Source organism: Diaporthe citri (assembly GCF_014595645.1).
Source record: "Diaporthe citri strain NFHF-8-4 chromosome Unknown scaffold_1, whole genome shotgun sequence".
NCBI lineage: Eukaryota > Fungi > Ascomycota > Sordariomycetes > Diaporthales > Diaporthaceae > Diaporthe > Diaporthe citri.
This window is the reverse complement of record NW_025064846.1, coordinates 10,120,346-10,147,861: the sequence shown is the minus strand read 5'-3', so window position 1 is coordinate 10,147,861 and position 27,516 is coordinate 10,120,346. Positions and strand designations below refer to the sequence as shown.

General features: G+C 52.1%; 5 protein-coding genes across 5 annotated transcripts; 1 reads left to right on the top strand and 4 right to left on the bottom strand.

Moving 5' to 3' along the window:
- Nucleotides 1–5,816: 5,816 nt before the first annotated feature.
- On the bottom strand, nt 5,817–7,740 carry INS49_002641 (uncharacterized protein; the record flags this gene model as incomplete). The annotated part of the gene is made up of 3 exons (XM_043163448.1): nt 5,817–6,667; nt 6,735–7,606; nt 7,685–7,740. 3 exons carry the CDS (start codon nt 7,738–7,740, stop codon nt 5,817–5,819), a joined length of 1,779 nt encoding a protein of 592 aa, XP_043031954.1.
- Nucleotides 7,741–13,709: 5,969 nt separating this feature from the next.
- Nucleotides 13,710–16,982, bottom strand: INS49_002640 (uncharacterized protein; the record flags this gene model as incomplete). The annotated part of the gene is made up of 1 exon (XM_043163447.1): nt 13,710–16,982. One exon carries the CDS (start codon nt 16,980–16,982, stop codon nt 13,710–13,712), a length of 3,273 nt encoding a protein of 1,090 aa, XP_043031953.1.
- Nucleotides 16,983–18,686: 1,704 nt separating this feature from the next.
- On the top strand, nt 18,687–20,264 carry INS49_002639 (uncharacterized protein; the record flags this gene model as incomplete). Its single annotated transcript, XM_043163446.1, has 3 exons — nt 18,687–18,866; nt 18,956–19,090; nt 19,152–20,264. 3 exons carry the CDS (start codon nt 18,687–18,689, stop codon nt 20,262–20,264), a joined length of 1,428 nt encoding a protein of 475 aa, XP_043031952.1.
- Nucleotides 20,265–20,483: 219 nt separating this feature from the next.
- INS49_002638 (uncharacterized protein) lies at nt 20,484–21,962 on the bottom strand (the record flags this gene model as incomplete). The annotated part of the gene is made up of 2 exons (XM_043163445.1): nt 20,484–21,829; nt 21,905–21,962. 2 exons carry the CDS (start codon nt 21,960–21,962, stop codon nt 20,484–20,486), a joined length of 1,404 nt encoding a protein of 467 aa, XP_043031951.1.
- Nucleotides 21,963–22,564: 602 nt separating this feature from the next.
- INS49_002637 (uncharacterized protein) lies at nt 22,565–27,495 on the bottom strand (the record flags this gene model as incomplete). Its single annotated transcript, XM_043163444.1, has 7 exons — nt 22,565–23,157; nt 23,316–23,409; nt 23,531–23,657; nt 23,731–24,442; nt 25,095–26,925; nt 27,067–27,154; nt 27,284–27,495. The coding sequence occupies 7 exons, from the start codon at nt 27,493–27,495 to the stop codon at nt 22,565–22,567; spliced, it is 3,657 nt and encodes a 1,218-aa protein (XP_043031950.1).
- Between the last annotated feature and the right edge of the window lie 21 nt (nt 27,496–27,516).

Genomic DNA, 27,516 nt, shown 5'->3' with positions numbered 1-27,516 from the left:
AAAATACAAAAAATACAGAATACAAAATACAGATATAAATATAGATACAGAAAATTTTAAAAATACAGATACAGATATAAATACATAAAATTTTAAAAATACAAAATACAGATATAAATATAAAAATATAAATATAAATACAGATATATATATTTTAAATACATAAATATAAAATACAAATATAAAATACATTATATATAAATATTAATTAATTAAATTTATTAAAAATCTTTTTAAAGTAAGCTTAAAACTAGCTATTTAAGTATATGTTTTTTATTTTTATATCTTTTTTTTCTAAAAAGATATTAAATATAACATATAAGTACTTTTTTAAAAAAAACTTTATTTTCTTATTTAAATCTTATCTTCTTATTTAATAAGTTTCTACCCTAAGTTTTTTATTTTTAAAGTATCTATATATTTTTAATAAAATTAAATAAAAATATATTTAAAATGCTTAAATTAAATAAAATTTAAATATAATTTCTTTTTATTTTAAAATCGTAAGATTTAAATTAAATATTATATAACTTGTATTTATATCTATATTTTGTATTTTAAATACAAAATATAGATTTAAAATTTTAAAAATATAAATACAGATACAGATATAAATATAAAATATAAGGCTTATATAAATATAAATATAGATACAGATATAAATATAAAATATAAGGCCTATATAAATACAAATATAGATACAGATACAGTATTTAAATACAGATACAAATACATGTATTTATGTATTTTGTATTTTGGAATACAAAATACACAGATACTGTCACAACTCTGGTTATTGCTAAGATTATTGCTGCTAATAATAGTAATGAGATTATTTCTTGCCTCCTTACCTTTTATAAGAAGCAAGAGTAGGGCATCCTTCCCTTTATACTTTACTAAGTAGCTAGCTGCTTTAAACCATAATAACTTTTCCCTTTTTAATTAGCAGCTATCTTAACTGCCAGCTAATATAAACTATGTAAATGTTTTATATATATAATTATATAAACCCTTATTTTAATATATATTTCCTTTAAAATATTAATTAATTTATTTCCTTTCTTTTTTTCTTTCTTTTTCTTTTATTTAATATATAATTACTTATTTAACATACCTTATATTATTAAAAAATATTTCCTTTGCATTTATTAAAATATTAAGATATATATATATATATATTATAAGAAGCTTAGTTACTTAATAATTTATAGGTAAAGGGTAATGTTTAATTTATAATTAAATTATAATGTTTTTTATTTTTTATTATATAGTTGCCTTTTAAGGCTTATTATAAGAACTTAGAAAAGGAGAATATGTTATGGTTTAGGCTTTGCTTATTATAATTAGTTAATAGGCTTTAGCCTTATAAAAATAGGCTTTAATATAAATATAAATAGGGAGCGGATTTCTTCCTTTGCACTTTAAATATAAACCTTATTTAAGCACCTTACGGCAAATAATCCTGGGTTAGCCCATAATAAATATCTTTATAAAATTAATATAAAATTATAATTAATTATAAAAAGTTTTTAGCTAATTAAATATATAAAAGAATTAAGCCCTTTTAATATTAATTACTTTTTTATTTATTATAAACTTAACTCTTATTTTTATTAAGTAAGTTACTAAGTATTTTTAAAATAAAAGTTTTTAAAATACAGAAAGGCTTAGCAAGTTATTATTATTTTTTTAAATCTTATTATATTAAGTTTTATATAATTATATTATAAGTTTATAATATAAGAAAACCTTAAATATATATTATAAGCTAGCTTAAGGTTATTTATAAAAGGTATTTAAATAAGGTTTATATTTAAGGTGCAAAGGAAGAGGTTTGCTTTCCATTTATATCTGCATTAAAGCTTATTCTTATAAAGGTAAAGCCTGTTAATTAATTATAATAAGTAAAGCTTAAACCATAATAATTAATTACTTTTAAAATTTAATTTTATATTATAAAAAGTAAGAATTATAAATATATAAGTTATATAAATATAGTTAATTTTGTTATAAAGTTATAATGGATTATAGTTAGATTTAAAAATTGGGATTTTGGGGGGCGGAGGGGGAGCGCGAGTCAAAAAGAAAGGGGGGGGGGGAGGTTCGTTTTCCACACACAGAGGGTGGTTCTCCACTGTGGGTGCGACCCTCGCAAGGCCGCGAGCAGCCTCCATCCTTGAGCGGAACCTTGCGAGGCGCGCGCTCCATGACTATGTGCCCTGTCCACCTGGACACAATATTTGAAGTCCGCTGCCTTCCAGTGGATGTTATTGCCGGCGGACCCGGGCCGAAATTGAAGCCTCCATCGCCAACACCGAAGATCAGGGGCCCGCTCCCGTGTAGAAACACGGCGCATTATGCCCGTTGAGATTTGTCGAGTGCCAAAACACATGCGGATCATCAATTCAGTGGAAGTCGGAGGCTGGCTGAACCAATCCTCAAGCGCAAGGTGTTCCAAGTGAAAATCTAAACCCAATTCTGCTCTTTACCTCTTTCCAGATACAGTAAGTGGCGACAGGACTAATAACGAGGTCCGCTTCTGAAGTCGACGAGGCCGTCATGTCGGGCAGCAGATCTGAAGGCCGACAGAGCATATGCATCGTCGGAAGCATTGGATGACAGGACTGGTGGCAAGAGATTTGGGAATAACGTAAACTCTATTATCTTCCAACCCCCGTGTTTCCGCCATTATTGATTTTCACTTAATGCCCCGCAAGGGCACGGGTTTCACCGTCTACCCATATAAGCCTGGTAACTATAAGACCAGTCAACCGCTTCGTCCAATACTACCGTGCCAAGCTTGTCCGTGATCACCTAGACCAAATACTCGATCTTCCAATCGCGTCCTCTCCGTTCATGAGAAGCGTCCTCTTCGTTAAGATTTCCAGCACGTCGGAAGCCTGTAGATCATGGATGCGCAATGGACGTCGCGATGTTTCGGGAAGCCGTCTCAGCGCAGTGAGCGGGCTTCGGACGAAGGCTGAGAGTTGCACTGGCCGACCGACAAACTTGCCACAATATAGGTAGGTGTGTTGATCCGGCAGTGAACCGGCTCCGAACCGCGTTCACAAGCGTCTTCTCTTTCTGAAAGTGAGTTGCCTGAAGAGTTCTCGAATTCACTTAATTCACGTATTTAGAGAAGTGAACACATGACGCAGCACTTGTCTACACATCTTGCTATTATGCATTATTGCATGCCTTGTACGCAAACAAATCTGTTCGTCTGTTCTCGCGGTATAAACGCATGTCTCAATAACGGTGGGCGTTATATAGAAACCAACAACAATCCTTGCTACAAGTTGTGACTTGCAACACCCTTATTCCGCGCTCCTCTTCAAATGGCATTTGTCCCACCTCGATCAGTCGTACCGCCGGATGCGAGTGATCATGGGAGCTTTCCGCTCCGCTCGCAACAAAAAGCTCCGAGAGGCCTCATCCATCAAGGAGGCCGATCCTGAAACGCGGCAGCCAACGGTCGCAGGCGCAGGGAGATAAAGGTTCGGGAATAGGCCCTCGCACAAATGTTCAGCCGGTTGAGTGATCACCCACATCTCGCATAGAGTTGTCACATGTAAGCTCGAAGCGTGCCCAGACGAATGCGATACCGACATCTCTTGAAGGCCGGCTTGGTCTACGTGGACCGAGTCCCAAAGCCCGCGGATTTTCGAACGAGAGGCGTTTCTAAGGAAACAGAATTGTGCTGGAATTTATCTAGCATATACCTCCACATCTGTTTCTCTTCCTCCTTAGACAATCCTGTTGATTTCCGAATAACACATTTTCGCTGACCTTGCACGAAGGAGGCGTCTGGGATCAGACATTATTTACTGATGCCACAGATGGGCCTTTTCAAAAAATGACACACATAATGATAGCTTTTAACTGAATTCAGAATAAATGGTAGACATGGCGTCTGCATAAAGATGAAAGAAAAAAGACCTGTTCACAATCATCAACGCTTACCTCCTAAAAAAAGACAGGCAATCTTATTGGCCCCCCCCCCCGAACTCTTGATCGGAAAATAAGAGTCACATGAGAAGGACCCTTCTGTCTTCGCATGAATATACTCCCCTCCCGTTTCCCGGGATCCAAGCTCCGGGATTTAATCACCTGCTATGCTTGCTTTTCACTCTCGAACTCCACCTAACGTCCCCGGCCCAGATTCCGGCCCCCCCCCCCTGATTCCGGCCAGTCGTTTTCTGGTGCACTGGCACTATAAGATACCCACTTTTCAATCTTCTATATTAAATCCAAATTAAATCCTACAACCTTAACCCTAAGTTTAAAATAAAGGGTTTTAAATACATTCTTATATTAAAATACTTTAAAAAATGTAGCTTTAACATAATAATTTAAAAATAATTCTTAAACTTAAGTTATAAACAATGTTAAAATTTATATATATAATATAAGAAATTCTTAACAGCTTATATTTTTTAATTCTATATTTATTCTTTTAATAAAATAATTATAATTAAATTTTATTATAAAATATAAAAATTATTTTATATATTTAAAATTTTTATAAAAAAATATTAATAAGTTTATATTTTCCTTATATAAAAGTTTTATAAAAAAAATTAAAAAAGATTATATTTTAAAATATCTTTATAAATATAAGGTTTTTAATATAATGTTTTTAATATTATATTATATATTAATTTATAAATAAATATTTAAAGAAATAAAAATTTTATTTAATTCTATTAAAGAAATATTTACTTAAAAGTAAATGTTAAGGTTTTCATATAAAATATTAAAGATCCTTAATATTTTAAGCATATTATTTTAAAGAATTATTTTAAAAATAATATAATTATAATACATTTTTTTTAATATATATATTATAAATTTACTTTAAAATATTATATTTTAAGCCTAGGATTAGGGTTATGGGATTTAATTTGGATTTATTATAGAAGGTTGAAAAGTGTGAGTTTGTGTGGGAAAGGCGGCCGGAATCGGGGGGCGGCCGGAATCTGGGCCGGGGACGTTAGCCCTGAGCGTAGAATGCTCCCCTGACACCAGATCTCGAGAATCATCAATCCTGCAACTATCATTGGATGGCCCGACTACTCCCTCGAATAGTTGGTCGTTCTCAAGACTGTGATTCATTTCTCAATCGTATTCTGCTCCTACTCCACAGCGAAGTTGCAGCCATCTCAACTCCCGTAAGTATCGAACACATTCTATATTACAGCAGTCTACCTGCTGATACGGGAATTCGCCATCGTAGAACCCAGCTTGAAAGTGTTCCATTGGGCTTGCGAAGGCCACTTGAAGGGACCACTTCGCTTAGTTCACGGGAGAGAAGAGAAATATTTCTGGAGTAACACGTTGGTTTCCGTTTGTCTATATATCGTTCAATTCCATTTGCCTGTTCCTGACCCTATACTTAGGCTCGACGTACTTGAAGCTAGCAGATAGCTAGTCGACAACGTTGGTGAGGATTTTGCAATAGTAGACAGCTCACCCCTCCACAACGAAATTCAATGCGTCAAGTCGCACGCGTGAAGACGAAAGCAAGTTGACACGAGAACTCCAAATTCCCAGGTCGTGTCGCACCGCCTCTCATCCGCCATCATTCCATACCCTTAAAATACAAACGACCGCCTTCTTTCCTTTAGACTCCACCGCAATGCCACAAAGCAAAATTGGATGCCAGACCGTGCGTGACGACCAAAAGACAGGTTCAATACTCCTCATAATCGGTATCACCCGACAAATAAATGCCGCGAAGCTTCCATCTTTTGAACAAATGTAGAGAATAATGTACAATTTCCACCAAACAAGAGATTCATCAATCGAACTCCGCCTTAGTTGCCGACCTTCAGTCGCTTGGGCTCATTGCTGGGCTCGATGGGGTCCGAAGGCGGGCCGTTGCTGCTTATCTCTGGGCTCTTCCTCTTGCCAGTAGTGGAAAGTTCCTCCCTTAGGAAGCTGGGACCTGATCCAACAACGGGCGTTGCGAAGTTGAGTGGACTAGGAAGCGTGTTGCTGTCGTGACCTCGTGCATACATGTCCGGGAAGAACGAACTTGGACTGGGCAGGAACTCATTGTTCATATATCGAGAAGGCAGTGCAGATGCCGGGGTATCAATGTTCATATGATTCTGGTTGTTGGGGTTGGGAGGCCGTGCGAACGGATTTGGTGGCCCAGTCGCGCCGGCCGAGAGCAATGTGGTGGTTGCAGATGGCGAGGGTGGTGGGAGCACGATCCCAGATGAATGCGAGTCCCCAGGCCGCGTTGTTTGGGACGTAGCGTCGGTTGAGTGACCAGGGCCAGCGGAGCTGGACTCTGCAGTATTGCTACCGGCATCTGACGGCTCGTCGGGAATCTGCACCTTGAGACGAGGCCGCGACGCGCCCCCAGTACGCAGACTATTGGTGCGCGAAGGTGGAGTGAAGTCTGCCTCTGGAAGGGAGGATACAGAAACTTGTCGCTTTGGTGGAACTGGACCCGTCTCCGCCCTCTTGGGTGCCTGTGGTGGGGAGGTAGTGTTTCGCAAAGCAGAGGGCATGTCCATTGACTGCGATCGATTGCCATTGGGGTCCGCCTTGCCACTGTGCTCCGCAAAAGCAGCCAGATGCTGGGACAGGACAGAGCGATTCTCATCTATTGGCGTGAAGATGCTGTGTTGTTTTCTTTGAGGCATCTTTTTGATGGCTAAGGCAGTGTCTAGTAGAGGCGCCTGTGGCATAAGTCTGTCACTGGCTTCAGCCTTGGGTTGCACCGGCACTGGCGGGGCTTCTTGGCTCTGGGGTTGCGTCTGAGGGGGAGGTGGCGGCGGCGCTGCGGATCTCTGAGTGCGGAGGTTGCGGTGATGGTTGCGGTGCAGCCTGCGCTGGGAGGCCGTGGGTCTGCTGTGGCGGCGAGAGCGAGTGCCTGACGGGCTGCGGGGGTTGCTGAGGTTGCTGAGGCTGCGGAGGGAAGTTCGGAGGGACAGAGGATTGTCTATGGTGGTTCTCCATATACTGCTGCATGTGAGGCGGAGGAGGAGGGTAAGGATACTGATGACCGGGCTGAGGCATGTTTGGGTTCTGCGGGTTGTAGATGGCCGGCTGAGGAATGTATGCATAACCATTCACCTGTGGGCCTTGGGGAGGCCCGTGAGGGCCTACCTGTTGAGGGACCATGTGAGGAGGTATGCGTCGCATGTCGTTTCGCGAGCCAGGCCGTGAGCCGATTTGTGGCTGAGGGGTGTGTACCCTCTGGATACCCTGTGCAGCATGCTGGGCAAAGGCGACGCCGTTTGGTATGGGCGGAGATGCTGAGGGAGTGTGGTGCCTGATGTGCGGGAAGGGTGGCTGTCCTTGGAAGTGCTGGGGCATCATGGGAGTTCCCATGCGCTCTCCGTGGGGCGGCGTGGCGTCGCCCTCGTCGTCCTCGTCGTCATCCGCGCCACCGTTAAAGTCGGCAGGTCCTTTGTGCTCGTTTGGCCCGCCATGGTAGGTGTATCTTGTGATCAGCTCTCGCATGTCGCCGGACGAGTACTCGTACAGCTTCTTGTTCTGGCCAAAGATGAAGACGGCGACATCTACGGAGCAAAGCACCGAGAGCTCATGTGCCTTCTTGAACAGACCGCCCTTGCGCTTCAGGAAGGTGCTGGAGTAAGGCATATCGTCAGCAGGCGGTCCCATGAGTGAATCGAGTGAACCTGGCTGGCGAGGAGTGGAGTCTTACACAGAGCGGTTTCTATCATCCTTGATGGCCTTGATTTCGATCTTTCTGCGACCCATATTGAAGGGCTTGCGACACTAGGTGTCTAGAGCAGCGATGTAACAGAAGTTGGTGATGACAATAGACAGGACTCTATTTCCAGTGGGTGCGGCCTTGCGGCGCTGGCCGTGCAAGCCAGCTTAGGGTCGAGTCGAAACTAGGCCTGGAGTATATGTGGACAGTGCGCTGGCAAAGACTAATGGGGGAAGGAGCAGGAAGATATGCGAAAAGGTGGAGGAGGATAAAGATAGCTATAGACGGCCGGGTCGAGGGCAGACGGCGAGCTATATTTACTGCTTCGCAGAGGCAGCGGGGACGGGCCGCTGGGTGGCAGGCCTGGCTCCGAGGGAGATCGAGGAGGAAAGGACGAGTCTAGTTGCAGGTGAAGACCATCAGTGGGATGCCGCGACGGATGGATCGCAAGAGCAGTAGGCGGGAGGCAGGGTGAACTCGAAACACAGGGACGATGACGGGCGGCGCAGGCGGGCCTTTTTGAGCGTCCTGGCCGGATGCAGCCACGGCGACGACAAGGCGAAGGAAGCAACAAGGTAAGAGAGTGGCAGGTACGCGGGCAGGAGGATACTTGCAGGTCAGTTGTATGGCAGCCGAGTATTAGCATTAGCATGGACTCGATCGCATGTGTGTGTGCGGTGATGCGATGCGATGGCGTGCAGGTTAATGGGGCTGAACGGTTGATGGTGATGCTAATAATAGAAAGGAGAGAGAGAGAGGTATGGGTGCAGCGCACGAGAGTTGCAGGCGGGCCAGGTTTTAGTTCTCTTGCGGGTTTTGGGGGGTGGTTGGAGACCTGGGTAAGGCTCTGGTTCTGAAGCGGGCAGGTGCGCAGCAGGTGGGCAGGCGAGCAGGGGTGAGGGGGGGGGGACCAGGGACGCGGAACCGTTTTCGGGAGGAGGTGGGAGGGGGAGAAGGAGCATCACTCAGTCCCTGGCAGGATGCCCTTGCACCTGCACCTGCACCTGCCTCGTGGTACTCGGGCTTGTACATGCAATCTCTTGCCTGATAGGCACACAGTGACGGTACTGGCCATGTACCGTACGGGAGACAGACATGACCGAATCTCACCTCACCTCGCCTACTAGCCTCGTCCCCACTGGACTCGGCAGGACGGAGAGGGCAAGGACTCGACTGACCTGACCCGACCTCGATCGACTCGAAGGAGAAGCCCAAGCAGGCAAGCCAGCAGGTCAATCAATCCATCCTTGGTACCTGACCCTGACGTTCGGCTGACGCTAAAATGTTCTTTCAACGTTCCTGCCTCGTGCTGTCTGGACTCAAAGACAGAACCAGTCATGGACCCTTGCCTTTTCCGGAATGAGCATCGCCATTTGACGATTCTCACCCAGACACCAGAAGTGGCCGAAGCTCGACCCGGTTAGGACCGGCAGTTGTTGCTGGAACCCATCCCAGCATGGCGTACTCTGCTAACATGCCCATACACATTTATTGATACGAGAGCACAACTCTCATAACTCTCATGCCAGCATTGCACCTTGCACCTTGCATCTCGCAACGACCAGACAGGCATCGGACAACCAGACGGCTCCGACACTGTGGGCTAAAGTCCGTCCGGCCAACCACAGCGGTCCACATCAAGGCAGTTGAAACACCCCAGAAGCGGTGATCAAGAGAGGGCAAAGTAAAGAAGAAGAAAAAAAAAAAAAACCGGCCTGTGCCAAGGATCATCCGGTGGGCCACTCGAGCTCCAGGGTATTCCCTGATCCCAGCGACGACGCCATCGTCAATCCATGCAGAAGGTGAAGCCCCGTCGCCTGTTAGCCTCCCAGTAGCCTCCCGAGTACCGAGCATCGTATCACCAACCCGTTTTGTCACCACTGATGACCGCTGCAACACTATTAGTTGTCATCTCACTGCATCTTTACAACGACTTTAGTTTCAAGATGATTAACACACCCGTCGCGTTAGATACACTTATCCATTCCTTCGCAACTGAAATGGCCTCACGGCAACGCCGCTATCTGCCAATTGGGACGGCTGCCCCATCCGGATCCGTGACACTCCCGGTTGCAAGGCTCTTGGCATATCGAAACTCTGATCGTCAGAGGCCCGCCCTCGACAATGCAACTGCACGTGGCCAACCAGCAGTCGCTATATACCTAGACCTATACTGTGTAGACTACGCTTTTGCAGCGCCCTGGCCCGCGCCCGCGCTCGCGTCTGTCGGCGTCTGCGCCTGTGCCCCTGCCAGACAGCCCTACGAGCCCGAGCTCGACAGCAATCTGCCGCGACACGACCCCATATGCGGTGGCCAAGAAGTCCGTGAGATTGCTGAGTAGTACAGTACCTGCCCTTGTCACAGCCTTGCAGAGGACGCCCCCACAGATTCACAACGGGCGTCAATGCATCGTACGTGCTCCAGGCGCGCAACGACTCGTTTCCCATCCACGGGTCTCGCCCTGAGCTGACTTAGGCTGATCTGCGGTCAGGTAGACTACATAGTGCTGGCCACGTTGCAGAATCCAATAAGCAGATGCCATGAGCAATCCAGGGAACGCAACGCAAGATTTATTATAGACTACGCTATCCTTTCTGCACGTGGTCGTGACTGCATCCTCGCCTCTGCAAGCCAAAAGCCCCTGTCGGTCCGCTTGAGCAGTCTGCTCGCTCTTCGCCGATATTAAATGCAACGCAAGGGCATCAATATGCAGGAACCACGTCTCATTAGCGACTCTGGACGACATCCGACCTTCTTTGGGCGACCGTGTGACCGGGGCAGGGGCAGGTCATGGAGCTGCTTGTTGTGGTCCGGCGGATGGGGTGAACACGCAGGTCAGGGCAGCCTCGCCTTACGGTACGTGGTACAGAGGCCAATTCCGCGAGGTGTGTAAGCTTGGCACCCACTGGTCAATGGCGTCTGACTCCGTGCAGCTCCCCACCCGCACGCACGCCTGATCATCTGCACAATGATCCAAAATTGGGGCTGTGAGTGCTGCCCTGAATCTCGTCAGATTTGCGAAATCTAAGCGGGCTATGGAGATTCATCCCCGGGTAGGGCAAGCCTTGGCCGATAGCTTCGTGCCGTGCCTATGCCTTTTCTGCCTCCGCCTCCGGCATCGTGCTACATATGTCTTACCCACGGCCCGAAATAACTTTGACTGTACTGCGCGATCTCTTGAGGCTCTGAGGCTCTTTCTCGAGTCGCACATATGTCTCTCGCGCCGCAATGCCGGCTACGGACTTTCTCGAGAGCCGTCGAGGAGCAAGGGGAAGCTTTAGAAGGTTTCACCCTCGCACGTCGACACTGTCGGAGCTGTCATCGAGTCAGACCTCAAACCACCATCCCGGCCCCGTCGAACCCAACAAGCTAGTTGGGACAGGGTTCCCGAGTCGTCGTGATGCAGCGATGCGAGCGTTCCACGGCACGACCGACCAGATTTGTCGCGACGAATAACGATGCGCTACCTGCCAAAAGCACCAACTAATGCATTAGGATATCAACGACGACACGAAAGCCATCACCGATGGCCCACTGCGCATCCACGGCACGACGGGTGATCCTACGGAACCACCCAAGCTCGGACCTATCAACCCCCACCCACCCCTTGCGCACCCCTGCCTCTTGGCTCCTCAAAATCTTGCGTGCATTCTGCACGGGAGTGGGGTCGCTAGCTAAGCGCCCGGCGGCTATCAGTGAAAAATAGATATTTTTAGAAGTCCATCTTCAGCCTCCTTCCCCAATGACGGGCCCGTTTCGCCAGCCACACGACACACCATGCAAGGGCATCAGGAGATCAAAAACTTCCGAGTTTGACGCTGCTGGCGTGCTGGCACGGAGACAAACTCGGGGCACTCGCCTATGATCTCGTGGAGGGCTCGCGACCGACGGGTGCTCGAGGCCCTCGAGACTCTCCGGTCCGTCCTACCCCACCGGCTTACTGCTCCAATCCCACCCGTTCCTCCGAGTTTGCGTCCACTTACAGAGCTACGCCGGCACCATGGTGCGTCGCACTTGTCGAATTGAGGGTTGCGATCCTTCGCTGAGGAAGGATCAAATTGGACTCGAACATGGTGGACTCGAACATGGTGGACGACACCACCAATACCGAGAACCTAGGGGGTTCTCACCTAGGGACGGTCCTCGCACGGGATAGCGGCGGCAATCGAACACACTAGCTGGCTAAGTGTACGGGTGATTATTTTGGCCCGCACCACTTTCCTCAAGGTGATGCTCGCCAGTACCCCAATATCAGACGCATTAATTACATGCTCACTGACAGGAGAAGGGGGGCTGGAGCCCACCTCGAGCCCGTGTCGCTCAAATCTGGCTTTCGAAACTTGATCGTAGCCTGAATTGATAGCCTGCCATTTTCTATGCTGGCCTGCCCCCTCGGTTACCTGCAACCCTGCAGCCCTATATGCCATCGGTCTGTGCGACGACCGTTCAGCTGATATTCCGGGCCTGGGAGGTGGCGCTCTCTGTGCATTGCTGTCTGGTCTCTCTCTACCAGCGACATCTGAACCGAGTCAGTGATAGATCAGATCACCGCGCGATGAACGCAACAGCCATGCCAAACCAGCCAAGCCATTCTATTTGGAGGCACGCAACTTCGGATGGTTATCTCTGGGCGCGCACACCGTACGACTGAAGAGCAAGCATCTTGTCTTCTCCACCCCGCTTGCAGCCTCTTGGGCATCTCGCCCGCAACGAATACACGTATCCAGCAAGAGCATGAAGCCTCTGTCTCATTTTGATATGAAACAGCGGCACAGGCAGGAAGTGGGCTGAGGTACAGCCTCGTCGGACTCTGTATCTCGCCTCCGCACCACGTGCACCCGACCTCCCCTCTGGCCAGGCGTGCTGTGCCTGTTGTGCCTGTGTTCCCTTCCCCCCCACCCAACCACCCTCCATAGATCAACACATGCTCCGTCATACACACTACGCCGCCGATGTTTCGAAACAAACCAGTAGGGCTGAGCCGCACCCCATTCATTCATCCATCCATCCACCCATCCGCCTACCCATCCTTCCTTCCTCCCTCCCCTCCCAGCTGGCCCGGCCCATCGTCTGGCCCGCGGAACGCGCAGACCCAGTTGTCGGTGGTTCGCGGACGCGGGCAGAGGATGCGCAAAATTTGAACTAAAACTATCCTGCCAGGGCCCGTCTTACAGCCCATCACTCCTGACCTGCGCAGGCGAGGCGACCAGCCGATCACTCACGTAATACGCCTGGCGGCACCGTGGGCCGCGCACAAGCGCACACACGCGCAGCAACGTCCATGCCTGTGCCGCTTCTCTCCTCACTGCACCAGCAGGTGTTCTCTCCATCTCTGGGCCGCCGCTGCGAGCAGGACATTAAAGTTACGCGGCCGTCGTCCCCTCGCAGGGACCTTACAGACAGACCTACTTGGCGCTGAAGCGCGCAGATAATCATGAAGAAAACTAGTGCAGGCACGGAAGCTTGCACTGTATGCTTCACGGTGTTTTCGCCGATCTTCCTGCAGTGTACGGACTTCACCCCACAGGATGGAAGTCGGTTTATCCCAAAGAAGGTTCACACTCACTAAGACACATACACACACGTCAACCTACAGGATTCCGGAGAACCGCAGGTAGGGTGGTGGTCCAGGTGGCCTGCCTCATCTCCCCCTAAGCACACCACCACCACACCACTGAAACCATGGCCACACCCACGCCCACTCGCCCACTACCCGCCGCGCCAGCTGGACGAATCATCGTCACGATCACCACCACGAAGGCGTCTCTCACACATTGCACCACAGTTGCACTCACTTCACAGATAAAAGCGAGAGAGGTGGGTGTAAGTATAGCATTAATCTCAACTTGGATGTAACACCACCCCCTTTGTCCCCGCCATCCCATCCCCCGCATGTCAACTCCCAGAAACTGCATGTTTCTAAACATAAACACACACGCGAGGCGGGAAACCGCAGGATTCTGCTTTGCAGTGTTTTCCTCATCCCCCTCACCCCACCTCTCCCCTTGAACTTTTTCAAGCCTCACCATACGTACCCGTCGTGTCGTCACCGCCGACCTTGTTGGCCATGGTGCCGTTGAGCATCGGACAAAGCTTCTTGTTCGTCTTGATGTGCCCGACCTGGCCGCAGTTGGCACACTTGCGCGTGGTTCCGCTCTTCTCGATCGAGGGCTCCGGCGACAGGCCCGAGCCGCCCCCGCCCCCGCCGGCGCCCCCGCCCCCGGCGCTCGCGGCTCCGCTGGCGCCGGAGAGGCTAGCTCGGGCGCCACCCTTCTGCTTCTCCCGCTGCTGCCGGCGCTCCCTGTTCTTCTTGAGGCGTAGCTCCTCCTGCTCAAGCTTGCTCCTGATCACTCGGTCTCTCTCCTCGTCGCCGGTCCACTGGATGTTGTAGACATCGATGTCAGCCTCTTCCAGTTCCCTCCTGGCCTTGGTGTACTGCGCGATGACACCAGCATCCTCGATGATCTCTTCCACCTGCTTTTCCGTGCCGTCAGGGGCCTTGACCGTCCTGACGATCCGCAGCTTCCGCTTCGCGTTGCGAGCACTAATGGCGCTGCGGCTGACCTGGCTTACGCCCTCGTCGAAGCGGGGAGTAGCAGCGACTTGCGGCTGGGCGTACAAGCGGTCATCCTCGTCATCCTGGGGCTGGACATCCGCATCGTCGTGGACGGCTGCCTCGCTCAGCGTCTCCTTCTGCTTGCCCCAGATGTCCGCGATAACTTCGGCGTAGGCATCATTCTGCTTCTTCACATTGTATGAATGTCCGCCGTTGGCTTTGCGCTCTCGCTCGAGGGCATCTGCCGACGTAGACTGCGGGCCTTGCTCATGATAGACATTGAGGAAACCACCTTTCATCGAAGTTCTGATAAAACTGAAACCGAGACCTCTGCCTGTCGGGTCGCCCTCGCCGCGAAGTTTCAGCATTGCTTTTCCAGTCGTAGCGTCGATGAAGGCTTTCGATGTGTTCCATGGTGTCAAGTGCACGGCTAAGCTTTCGCCCTCGCCAGCTTCCTTGTCAGGATTCAGCGCATCAACGGCAAACCCAGACTTCTCAACTTCGTATGTTCCGACTTGCATGGCATCCATAAGGCACACATCCTCGGGTTGCACCATCGAGTTGATCGTCTCCGGGTCCATGAGTCTCTCTCCGTCTTTCAGAGTCCAGTGCCTGGCCTCTTTGTTGAATGACAGGAACTCTTTCAATTTTTGTCGATTTTGTGCATCGTTCGAGTCCTTGACGTGGGTTGTGATATCATTGAGAGCCACATGACCCTTCTTCATTATCAAACGGTATGACAGCATCTTGAGACGATTCTTGCTTGTGTTGGTGACTTTCCGACTATGAGGGCCGGGTACCTCGACGGATGGGAAGTTCTGGCCGACAATGTACAGATGATCGATCCTGCGCATGTAGTATTGACTGCCTTCCTTCGCATTTGTGATACGCCCGATGAGAAAGTCGGTCTTTCTGGGCTCATGCTTGAAGATCGGCGCTCGGTACATCTGGTTTTGTAAGGTGGGCACTGTCTCCCCCTTGTTGACATCTCCAAAATTGGCGAACGGAGACCGATCTTCGGGCAGCAGGACCTTGGTCTCGCCAATGGATGGCTTTTCAGCCGGTTTCTCCTCTGCATCATGGTTGACGCGGAAATAGTTGACGACTTTGTTGCCCATGCCGAAATTTGACAAGACGGTCGGGATTTCTTCGCAGTATTCGAAGAGCACAGCAGTCGAGTTATCGTTGAGACTCACGTCTCTCGACTCCTTGTAAATGTCGCCCACCCTTTGGTTCTTAAACTCTCTCCGCTTGAACCACCGCGGCTTGATCCAGCCCAGCGACCTGCCGATCTGTTTGAGTACCCGGAATGGGGGTCGGTGATAGCTAAATGCACTCGGATCGCCGAGTTTGACCTGATAGTATGGCCATAGGAGCTTGCGAGCTGGAGTGCTGTGCTCGACTTGAATCCCACCCAGTGTCGCCCTGACCTTGTCCCGCACGTTCTCCTTGAGAGCCTCGTACGCATCGTCATTCGACACGTTGAACCGCTGAGTGATGTCTTGGGCCATCTTGCCGTCAGCCATTCGCTTCATCTTCTGGTTCGTCTTGGGTCGCTTTGCAGGCCGCTCTGTCTCCATATCGTCGATCAGAAGATATGGATCATTCATGTCCAGGCGCACACGCTTCGCGCTTCTTGCCGTCGCCTCCTCGAAGTTGTCAAACGACGGGGCTACGAATCGAGAGATCTCAGGGAGACCAGGAAGATGAGTGACCTTGCGTCTCTTAGGAGCAGGGCGGTCGATACCCATCTCCAGGAACCAATCATCGTCTTCTTCAGCAACAGCAGGCCCAGGCGAATCGTGACCGAGCCGTAGGATAGGAGGATCAATAATGTCATCCCAGTCCTCGCAGACTGTCTCGATATCACGCAAAGTGAAACCGCCGACAAGCTCTATCTCAGAATCTGGGTCATCCGCTTTGAATATCTCAAGCTCGATGGGGTCAACAGGCTCCGGAACAAGCAAGGAAATCAATCCGTTCTTCTCGGCAGTCTGTATCTTTTGAAGGGTCGTCTGCGAGGCGGGCCCGGGGACCCTAAACTGCTTCTCTTGATCGACGTCGAGATCCAAACTGAGCTTTGTAGGTATGAGAGGTTTGGGGTTCCTGGGAGGTTTCTTGTCGACCCAGTTGGCCTTCCTCGGGGGGAAGAGCTCGTTGAAGTTGAGAATCTTGCCTCTCTCGAAGTCCGGGAAGGTCTGCTTCAAGAGGTCGAGCACGTTCTCGGGGGCGGCGGGAATGGAAGGATCCTGGTTGGCCATAGGGTAGCTAGGCTCGGGGTCGAAGTTGAGAGCCCGCAGATCGGCCAGGTCGTCCCCGCCGGTCATCTCAATGTCCTGCTGGTCAGCGTCCGCGATCGCAGCTCCTGGTGACAGGGCGGGCTCGCCGACTAAGGGCGAGGATTCCCGGCCATCGCCAAACAGGTCATCGTCGTTATCGTTGCTGGTACCGCCATCGCTGGTGAGGGCAGGGGGTTGCTCGGAGCCGCCGTTGACAGCTTCCTCCTCATCGGGAAGATCATCGTCACTGATATCTTCAAAGTCGAGCGCATCGTCGGCTTTGTTCGTCTGATCGATAGGTCCTTCGAGGGAAAAGTCTTGTTGGGCTTGGGCGGGATCAGCGGCGAACAAACTCCTTATTGCGTTCTCGTCGTCCTTCTCCTGTGTCGCCCAGTCGATCTCATCTGCCAGGGGCGAAGCAGACTCGCGCTTAACCTCGTCGTCGGTCGCCATGGTGGAGATCTGTGGGCAGGTCGGGACGAACAAGCCGGGGTGGCGTGAAAGTGAGGGGCTCAGGTATGTTGACGGTGCTGCGGCGGCCTCCAACAACACCTCGCAACGTCGCGTCGCGCGTCGCGGCAGAGGCTCAGGTCATGCCAGTGGGTCGAAGCAGTGAAGTCGCCGACGAAAAGAGTTGATGGATGTTGCGCGCAGCGAAAGAGTGAATGTCGCGGTCGGATCGCCTCGAGCCGAGTTTGGTTTTCGATTCGGGCGTATCGGGAAGAAGGGGGCTGCGACGTGGGGGATTCGACGAGGAAGCTGTTCCGTCGCTCGCCGCTCGTCGCTCGTCGCTCGCCGTTTGTCGCTGAGGCGAAGTTTGCGTCGTGTGAAGGGAAAGAATGTTGCAAAGTTGGCTGCACTTCCTTCGCTCGCGGCCAAAGTGGGAACCTTGGGGGAAGTTGTAGTCGGCCCAGCGTGACACCTGAGATGCAGGTGCCTCCGCCGGTGCGAGAGAGCCGCATTTGATTGAGGAGCAAGGAGCTAAAATGAGTGGGTACGTACCGAGAGTGGAGCGACGTGGAGGTGCACGGGCCATCCACGCCAAGAGGTCCGTTAGCACACTAGAGTCGGCGGCTCTGTTTCCCTCACCCTGCATCTTGAAAACATGGGGAATGAGCGAGGCAGATCTCGGCTGCTGCTGCTGCAAACAAACGTTTCTCTAGTCTGTCCGAGTGACTTGGATTTACGGCCCTGCGATCCTTGATTAGCAGTACCGGTATCCTCCACTCTGGAAACGCGCGTCACTCATCGCACAAAAGGATATGCGCCGGACGTGGTTATTAAAGATGAGCGTGCTCACAACTGAAAGCGAACATCGCACTCGGCCCTGTGGGATCAAGAGCGCGGCTATTCTGGGGGCTGTCTCAACAGACTGAGTGGCTTCTTGTTGCCCTTCACTCAGCCGCTGAATGCCGCAGTACGGAGGCCGGTGTCATCGTGCCTCAGAATTTGCTAACATGGCTGTCATCGGACAAACACAAGTCCGCCAAAGTCACCCAGACCGACCTCGCTGCAGATGGCTCGGCAGGGACATCAACTTCCTAAAGCACCATAAGCAGAAGACGCAATGTTTCCGTGCACTCATAAATAATTCCAGACATAGATGGCTTGTACCCAGGTAGGTGAGCGGCCGGCTGCGATAGTGTTGGACACCTGCAAAACGTAAAATCTAAGGCACCTGCCACCTTCATGAACTACCTATGTCCGTACCGGTGTTTTGTGGACTCAAACAAATGGAGGAATGGAACGCATTGGCCTGTCAGCAACACCAACATTCTGTGACGTGATGCGGAATTGTCATTGCCCGTCTGTTGCCGCCTCAGCATCGGTCTAATACGCGCTTATCATGTGGAGATGACTCCCGAGGCCGATATCGTCGTCCTGGGACTGACTTGCAAAAGACCTTCCGGCATCGAATGGCCCTTCATGCTCGTGAGCAACTCCTCGCACGTGCATCAACAACACTACAACAATATCGGCACCGCAAGTCCTAGACAATTATCCGTCCCGTGGAAGTAGAGGATTTCCTTGAAGCTTTGAGTCATTCAGCCTCAGCGAGCCCAGTTACCGGTAGATGACCATCTTCCACCCCGTTCAGCAGAACAAGATACTAACTGGAGTCAGTAGGCAGTTATTCACTCGCGTGAACATCTCGTCATGTCGGCACCCCCGTCCAAGACCGCTCTCCAAGAGCGCTTTGTGGGGAAGACCCTCCACGAGGTTCCGACCCCGAGCATTGTCCTTGACCTCGCCAAGCTCGAGGTCAACTGCCAGCGGATGATTGACGCCGCCGACAAGAACGGCATTGGATGGCGAGCTCATATCAAGACTCACAAGGTCAGTCGCTTATGCCATCCTTCTCGACATTGACTGTGGCTGGGTGAGCTCCTCTCGAACACCAGAACGGCTGACCGGTTCCTGCACAGACGGAGGAGCTCACAAGGCTTCAAGTCGGCGAGAACTCCAACACGCCTGCCAATATTATCGTCTCGACCGTTCTTGAGGCAGAGAATATCGCCTCCGTGTTGAAGGATTTTCAGAACAAGGGGCGTAAGGTAAACGTGAGTATCCACCACAGAAAGAACTCTCTGTATGTGAACTCGTCGGCCTAACTCCTCGGAGGTTCTCTACGCGTTCCCCCTGTACCCATCCGCGGTCTCCCGCCTCGCCGCCATCTCCAAGGACTTGGGACCCGACTCAGTCTCCGTCATGATCGACAACCCAGACCAGGTCCCGCTCCTGGCCACCCTCAAGTCCCAGTCCGGGGGTAACAAGCCGCTCGTTTTCCTCAAGATCGACGTCAAATACAACCGCGCGGGCACCATCCCTGGCACTCCGACCTACCAGTCCCTCCTCAAGGCGATCCTCTCATCCGAGGCGGAAGGCTCCTGCGTCGTCCACGGGCTGTACGCCCACGCGGGGCAGTCATATTACACCCGCAAGGACTGGGACGCACTGATGTACCTGACGGACGAGTTCGTGACCTTGAGCAACGTGGCAAAGGATATCCGCGCCCAGAGCCCCAGCCACCAACTCGTGCTGTCCGTCGGCGCCACGCCGACGGCGACGGCGCTGCAGCACCCAGACCTCACCACAGGAGGAGCAGGAGGAGCAGGGAGCGGCAGCAACAAGGAAGCCGGGGCTCGCGTGGCCAACTTGTCGTCCCTGATCACCGCGCTCAAGGGCGACGGCCTCGGCCTCGAGGTCCACGCGGGAGTCTACCCGGCCCTGGACCTGCAGCAGCTCGCGACCCACGCCCGCGACGGCTCGCTGCTGAGCAGCGGCGACATCGCCATCACGATCGTGGCGGAGGTGGCGTCCCTGTACGAGGGCCGCGGGCAGGGCGGGTCCACTGAGGCGCTCGTCAACGCCGGCTCGCTGGCCCTCGGGCGCGAGCCCTGCAAGGAGGACGGCGAGGGCCACTACGCCGGCTGGGGGGTCGTGGCCCCTTGGGGGGAGGCGGGGCTCGAGAAGTCGGACCCGGCTCCTAGGGACTTCCCTGCGGTGCATCGGGGCTGGCAGGTTGGCAAGATCAGCCAGGAGCACGGCATTCTCGCGTGGAAAGGGGCGAGGGAGGCCGAGGTGCCGCTGAAGTTTGGACAGAGGGTGAGGATCTGGCCGAATCACGCGTGTATCGCTGGTGCTGGGTACGATCACTATCTGGTGGTTGACAGCAGGAGAACAGGGAAGGAGGACGAGGTGGTAGACGTATGGCAAAGGTGGAACGGATGGTGAAAAGTAACCGCCGACAGTAGATTTAGATTAATGTTTGATTTTTTTGTACAAGCAGCTAGCTTTCCGAAAAGCTGCCCTACCCAGCTTTTGATCCTGCCACCGGCCAGCAGACCATCTGCCAACTCCAGACGCCCATCCATTCTGGACCGCCGCGCATTCCCAAATTTGACAGCAAAACCCTCGCACCAACCGCTTTTTTCGCCACGTATGGAAGATGCACTACTTGCAGCGCTTCTCAACGACACTAGGCCCGATCTCCTCCCACTCCTTACGTGAGATCCACATCTGGTGGAAACTTCCAAGGCTGCCCAGGATGCTTCCACCGACCCAGGCACCGAAACGGCGCTCGCTCGTCAGCCCTGCCGCGTGCAGCTTGATCTTCATGCCAGGGTACATTTGGTTGAGCTCGTTGTTCAACCTGTCGTTGAACCCATTCAATAGGCTTGTGGCCCCGGTCACAACTATGTTGCCTAGGAGGTGAGGCCTCAAGTCCACATCCACCAGATCCAGGCTCTGCTTGATCAGTCCAGGTAACGTCTGGCTCTTGGCAAGGCGGTATTGCTCGTCCGTAATGTGGTACGCCGCTGTCTCGTCCCACATGCCCTCCGCGACCTTGAACCGCTGCTCGCGCCACATCTGGTTGTAGCCGTCGGGCATCTCAAACACACGTCCTGGTTGCGACTTGATGAAGTCCTCGTTTCCGGGGGTAGTGTAGCGCCCGGGGCCCTTCCACACCTCGACCACAGACTCCTTGAACTCATTCAACAGTCGTTCCTCCTCGTAGCGGCGGAAAGAGTCGTGGATCGGGAAGGGGAAGTTCTTGAGCCTCGCGTTCGGCGGTTGCTGAGCATCCACCTGGGTCTTGTTCTCAATCATGAATGTGGGAACAGTGTCGATCTTCGGCTCGTTGGTCTCCCACATAGTACGGATCTGCTGGGACAGCCATAGGCCACCTGCGGAAGACTGAACAGCCGACTTCTTCAATGCCATACCATCATGCACTGCCGTGACAGAGGTGTTCGCTCCACCAACTTCGATCACCAGAGCCGTTGCCTTCCCTGCCGCGAAGGCTGAAAGAACGGGCGTCCTACTAAGCCACGCGGCTGGTGTCCCAAAGGTGTCGAACAGAACCTGCATAGACGTCTCCCGCTTCTTAGCTGGGTTGGTCGCCGGTTCCGTTAGCAGGATCGGATTCTCGTACAGCGCCTTCTCCTGCAGTTCCTGGTTTTCAATTTCTCCCATCGCGACATCGCCTTCGCCATCCTTGTTCCCATCGTTCAGACCGTTCTTCGAAGCCGGTGTTGGTTGCGTCGGGTTCAGTCGGTGGACGAGCATGTTCTCCCAGAGGTAAGGTGCGATATCCCAGTTCTCCACTTCCGACTTCGTATTCATGTAGTTCTGGAGCTCCAGGCCCTCGCGGGGGCGTATGCACTCGTCGCCGTACTGCAGCTTCCCGTTGATGCGGCTGTAGAAGGATGGCAGGACGCACTTGGGGACATCCTCGCCCGCAAAGCCGGCGCGTGTGTGGCAGTAGCCGGGGTCGAGCACGAGGGCAGAGATCTCATCTGTGATGCAGCAATGTCATTGTTAGGCGGTTGAATGGAACAGCGGGGATTGCGCCATGCGCAAAGGTCACCCACCACCGCCGTAGACGTCAGCCGGCTGCTGCGACGAGGAGAGTGGCTGTTGAGAAGCCATTGTGACTGTCGCGAATCGATCGCGTCGATATGAGAAACCTTGCTTGATTTGAACTGGTTCAATGAGATCGGGATCAGGCACGTCGCGTTGCGGTGTGTTCCTTCTGCCGTGTTTGCATTTGGTGGATTGATGGAATCGGTTGGAAGCTCCAACACCCATCGAAAAAGCTCCATTGGCAAGCTTATTGGAAGCCATGAGGCGCGAGGTCAAGACCCTAACCCAGCCAGAGTCACCACCAAACGGGAGGGGCTGGGGCCCCAATCCCGTTTCCTTACCCAGCACACCTAGAGATTCTCTGGCCAACTTCTGGCACCCAAACGAAAGGCAGCCTTTACTTGGCACATTGCCATTTCAAATCTTGGCAGCTCCAACGTGACCTTTCAAGAACATCCAATATCTACTCTTTTTAGATTCCACACTGCCCATTTGCATCTAAGCAAACCATTGCGCGGGCGCCATGTTTTGATGGTGGCATCATTTTCAGGTTAGGCCAAAGCCAACTGCATTTGAATCAAAAATCCCCAGGAAATCAGTCCTTTTACCTAAGGCCCAGAAGAAGTGAGAGGCTTCTGAGATGGAAACCATCCACGGTCTCACCTTATCTACGAGTCTTCGTACCACTGCCAAAGGCGCCTGGGGTTGTCCACAAAGAGCCTCTGAATCTGAGCATCACTCCCAGCCCGGTCCTTCGTGATCTCGACCAGGGCAGCATCGTTGATAACCTGGAAGTCCTGCTCTTTCAGGCGTCCCCCAATCGGGTCATTGCCCTCCTTGCTCTTGGTGTGCGGCCAGTCACTCCCATACACAACCATGTCCGGACCGGCATTTATGAGAGTCTCAGCCACAGCGCGCATGTCCTCGTAGAGCGGCGCCTGGTTAGAGTCCCTGTAAGGCCCTGAGATCTTGACGAACATGATTTTATTCTGGACGAGGTCGATCAACTCCCGGAAGCCTGGTGTTCGGTATGGATCATATGTGTTCATGCTCACGTTGGTCTTGGACCCGACCAGGGTGTGCCCGAAGTGGTCGAAGGCGAAGGTGACGCCGGAGTCAATAATGTAGTCGTGCAGGTACACCAGGGAGGAAAGCGGCGTGTAAAGCTGCACAACCCAGTCCATCTGTTTCGCCACGACTGTATTCTTGTGAACAATCTCGGAAACCTCTGTGCTGTTTTGACTATCAAGGTTCACTCGCACTAAAATGTCTTGTTAGTTGCTGGAAGAACGTATCTTTTGACTACTTCAATCGTGCCAAGAAAATTTCTGTGCGGCTGGATGTAGGCCTGAATAAGCATATAGGAATTCTGTGACAATGGGTGTAGTAAAAGCGACTCAAGACACGCGGTCTACTTACAGCCCCGAACGCCAGCCTCTTGAAACATGGCAAGAGTCGCGTTGGCAATACTATCCGGGTCAATGACGGCCACACCGCGGTATGAACCATTGAACTTGCATAGGGCATCGATAAGAATTGAGTTGTTGGTGCCATACACGCTGGGCAATACAATGCAAGCGTGGTCGATACCGAGGCCGGTCTCAAAATCCGTCGCATTGGTAATGGTAACATACCGGTTTCATATTCACATCGAAGAGGGCGAAGCTCGAATCGGGAGAATCTCTGTAGCGTCTCACGTCGATGCGGATTGGAGCGGTCACGCCGAGGAGCTCGGCGGCTCGCTCCGACTCTCTCAGCACCCTGTCACGTTGATTCGTCAGTAAAACAAGGTTCAAAAGGGCTGGTCGGCCTGGAGAGGCAAAGGGTGACGGACTGGGCACATATCGGGTCCTTGTCACAATCAGGCACGACCCTGGAGTTGGCCGTGACAGCGACGGTGCCATTATACGGCGCAATGCCGTAATGATGATTGAAGCGCGAGACCAGAGGCAGCGCCCAGTATCCCTTCTCCGCGTTGGGTGGCATGACCGTGACCGTGGCCTCCTCGCCCTGGAGGAACTCCTCCAGCATCACGGCCGCGTCGTCGTCAGCGAGACTCTTAGCATGCGCCGCCAGCTCCTCCGGACTCCGGCACACCTTGCCGCCGTGGCTCCCTCGGCCGCGGATCGGCTTCGCCACGACGGGGAAAGGCAGTTCTCTGAAGGCGTCGGCGTTTGGGATGGACCCGGCGGGTATGTCCCAGGAGCGTGGCATTGTGAAACCGCCCGATTTCCGCAGGAGGGTGTTCACCCAGTCCTTGTTGTCGTATGGATCAACGCACAATGGGCTCTGGCCAATAACACGGAGTCTTTCAGCGTGCTTTCCTATCGATGCCGAGATCTGCAAGGGATGTGAGGCAAACACGATGGTATTGGCCCATAAGTGAGTCGCCCCTTTATCGATGGCTTCCAGTATTCCGTCTTCTGTATCTGGAAAGCTCCAGTCGCCATCGTTGGTGGGATTGGGATTAATCGTTGGAGTGATGACATCGAGGTTCTTCTTCTGACCCAGATTGTATGCAATATCAGCCCCGGAATCCTTATAGCCTGCAGGGATAAAACAAAGCTAGTCACAGCAGGGAGACAATAAGGCATGGGTTGGCTACAGCTTACGAACCCGAGCCGTTGGGCTTCTTGGGTTTCTTAATGCCGTCGATAACGGGTGGGTCAAGGGCTTGATATAACACAGCAACCCTGGAACTTAACAATAAGGCTGGCTTTCTCCCAGGGAAAGAATTACTATAGCGAGTGAAAAGCTTTCGAGTAAACCGAAAGAGATGCGACGCGTCGGTCGTCAACGACGGTTCCGACCGGCGGACGGCCTGGCCCCACCAACGGGGTAAAGCCGATGAGATGCGTCATGAGCCTCATGCGCCCAGGGAGGCCTTCCGGAATATGAATTCCCTAGGAAAGACTTGGGAATATGGAACCATTAGCAAATTTGTGTGCCAAAGAACAACTCAAAAATGTTCACTGTGGGAAGAATCCTGGTAACACTTTCACATTTCGCTTTGAAATATTGTGGATGCGTTCTCATTGTGAGTACGTTCTGTGTGTCGGTCACAGGGTAAGCTCAACGAAACCATTTCAGAGACACACATACGCTCAAGCGGTGATGAAAGTATCCCGATTTCTCCATGTCTGAAGTAGGCGCGAGCCTACAATTCCATTCCACTCTATAAAGGGGGATATGCAGTACTGTTGTCGTCAAAATTAAATCCCTCGCCAATCCAGTCCAAGTCAAACCACGAGCTCATGTCCCCAAGCTCAGTGAGGAAGAACTCGGGCTCGACCAGGCTGAAGCCTCCAACATCGTCGAAGACGTCTGCCTGGTTCACTGCAGTGGTGCTATCGGCCACGGCACCGTCCTGAGCCAGCGACACGAGGGAAGCGCCGACCGCGATCTCAGTGCGCCGCTCCGCCTGCGCCTCCTTCCACGAGTTCCACGACGATGAGGTCAGCGCGACCAGCCTGTCGAACTTCTCCACCGCGTCGGCGGCCACGCTCCACGCCTTACCAAGGACCTTGAGGAGGGCCGAGCACGCGGAAGCGATGCGGTTGAACTCGTCCATCGAGGTCCCCTCCTTGACCGCGGCGTTGACCCAGAGGCAGTAGAGGAAGGTGATGCCGCTGACGAAGATGGTGTGGGCCGTCAGCCAGGTGTGCGGCAGCTTGGAGAAGCGGTGCATGTCCGAGTGGATGAGGATCGTCTGCGACGCGCTGTCGTAGCACGCCCGCCACGACTCGGCGCGCGGCCGCGGCGTGGCGGGCGAGGGCCGGTGCAGGAGCATCAGGCAATGGTGGTACTTGAGCTCGAGTCTCTGCGCGATGCCGTCGGCGCTGCGCCGGCGGGATCGCCATCTTAGGTCGTTGCTTAGGCTCTCGAACAGCTCGTCGCAGCGTTTGTGACATTTTTCTTGCCACTCGGTGACGTCTGTTGGCCACGGGAATACATCTGGCTTATTCACAACGCGGTAGAGCATCAGCTTGATCTCTGCCGTGATCTGGTCAAATCGGAAGGAGTAATGTGCTGCCTTGTAGGGTGACGTCTGAACTCGCATCCGTTTAGCTGAATTCAAAGAAGACTCCAGCCCCGTCAAACTTTCACCAGTTGTATCACTCTCGATCCCAGGAAATTGCACGTCGACTGCCTCATCACGCAATGTAAGTGGCCGGCCAAGAACGACCGCCAATCTCCTCTCGATGGAGTAGGCCGACCAGAATATTGCTCGTCGAAGATCTCTGCGGACCTGATATTGGCTGAGTGCCTCTGGGGACGCGTTTTGTGGTGGCGGCTCTTGCCATCGCCTTTGGAAGCCCAGATCAAGACAGGTCGTGATGATGTTCTGGCTCAGGAACCAGGCGTTAGGCCCATGTTCGAAACAAAACCCCGACAAGGTCAACAAGAGCATCGTCTGCAGACCCTCGAGGCTATCATGCAGCGCAAGTCGGTCTAGTCGGGACATGGCCGTCGCCAGATACCGAGCGGACTCAAATTCGGACAAGAGACGTGCCTCAAGGATGCGCGCACCTAACGCGACGACGAGGAACAGCTGGACCGCATGGAATGGAGACAGAGAAGCTTCAATATCACGCAGCTGAGGCATCTGGAGGGAGTTGGCAGCGGGAGCTTGTCGGGTGAACAAGACGTCAAGGCTTCCTACAATATCATCTTCGTTGAGGAATGGATACAGCGGCTGCCACGTCTCGAAGTAGGCATCGATGAAGTGTTGCAGGTCCACTTCTGGGGTCCAGTCCGGAGGCAACGGCAGGGCCGGCTTCAAGGCGGCTCTCGTCGAGCTTTCAGTCACATTTTGCTGTGGCGAGTTCCAGGAGGCCGTCGACAGCCCTTGAGACTGAGGAATAGCTGCAAAGATCAGGCGCGCAAACGACACGCCCGAAGATGGTCCAATATATTTGGGCTCGGTGGCGTTGGCAAGTGAGAGCAAGCCGACCTCATGGGCAAGCGGCTCACTTGGTCCAATCTGTGTCGACGGACTGGCCGCGGCAGTGGACCCGATATTCTCACTCTGCGTTCGCGAAAGGCTGTGGGAGTGCGAATGGCTTCGCACCGAGCCCTGCGTCAGGTCTGGGACTGCACTCGCGGGCTGAAACCGGGAGTCCTGATGCGAAGATCCCGGGATGCTCCCGTGCCGAGAGCTCTCTGTTACCTGAGGAGCTTTCTCCAGCTCCTCGGGTGCTATCCGACGAAGCGACTCCTCGAGCGCCCGCAGACGTGCCTCGGTCTGTGTGATATAGCTATGCCATTGGTCAGTTCTTGTATATCGGGTTCAATAGCAGGCCGCATCGCTCAACGAGACGGATTCAATGGCACATCCTTCTAGACCTCCTGATGGAGACGGCACAAGTACGTTGAAGGACACGTACCTGATGGCATCTGGGTTATTCCCGAGATTCGCTCGGATGCACGGCTGCCCAGCCTTAGCACAATTCAAGCACGATGGTGTTTCGTCATCGCATTTGATCTTCTGTGAGCGGCACCGGGCACAAGCCGTGCCCTTCCTTCGACCGCCACCAGGTTGCGGCTTCTGTCGCGGAGCAGGTGCTGCGTCGGCAGTGATGCCGGTATTGGCATCCATTGACGGGGTTCTGCGCGGCCG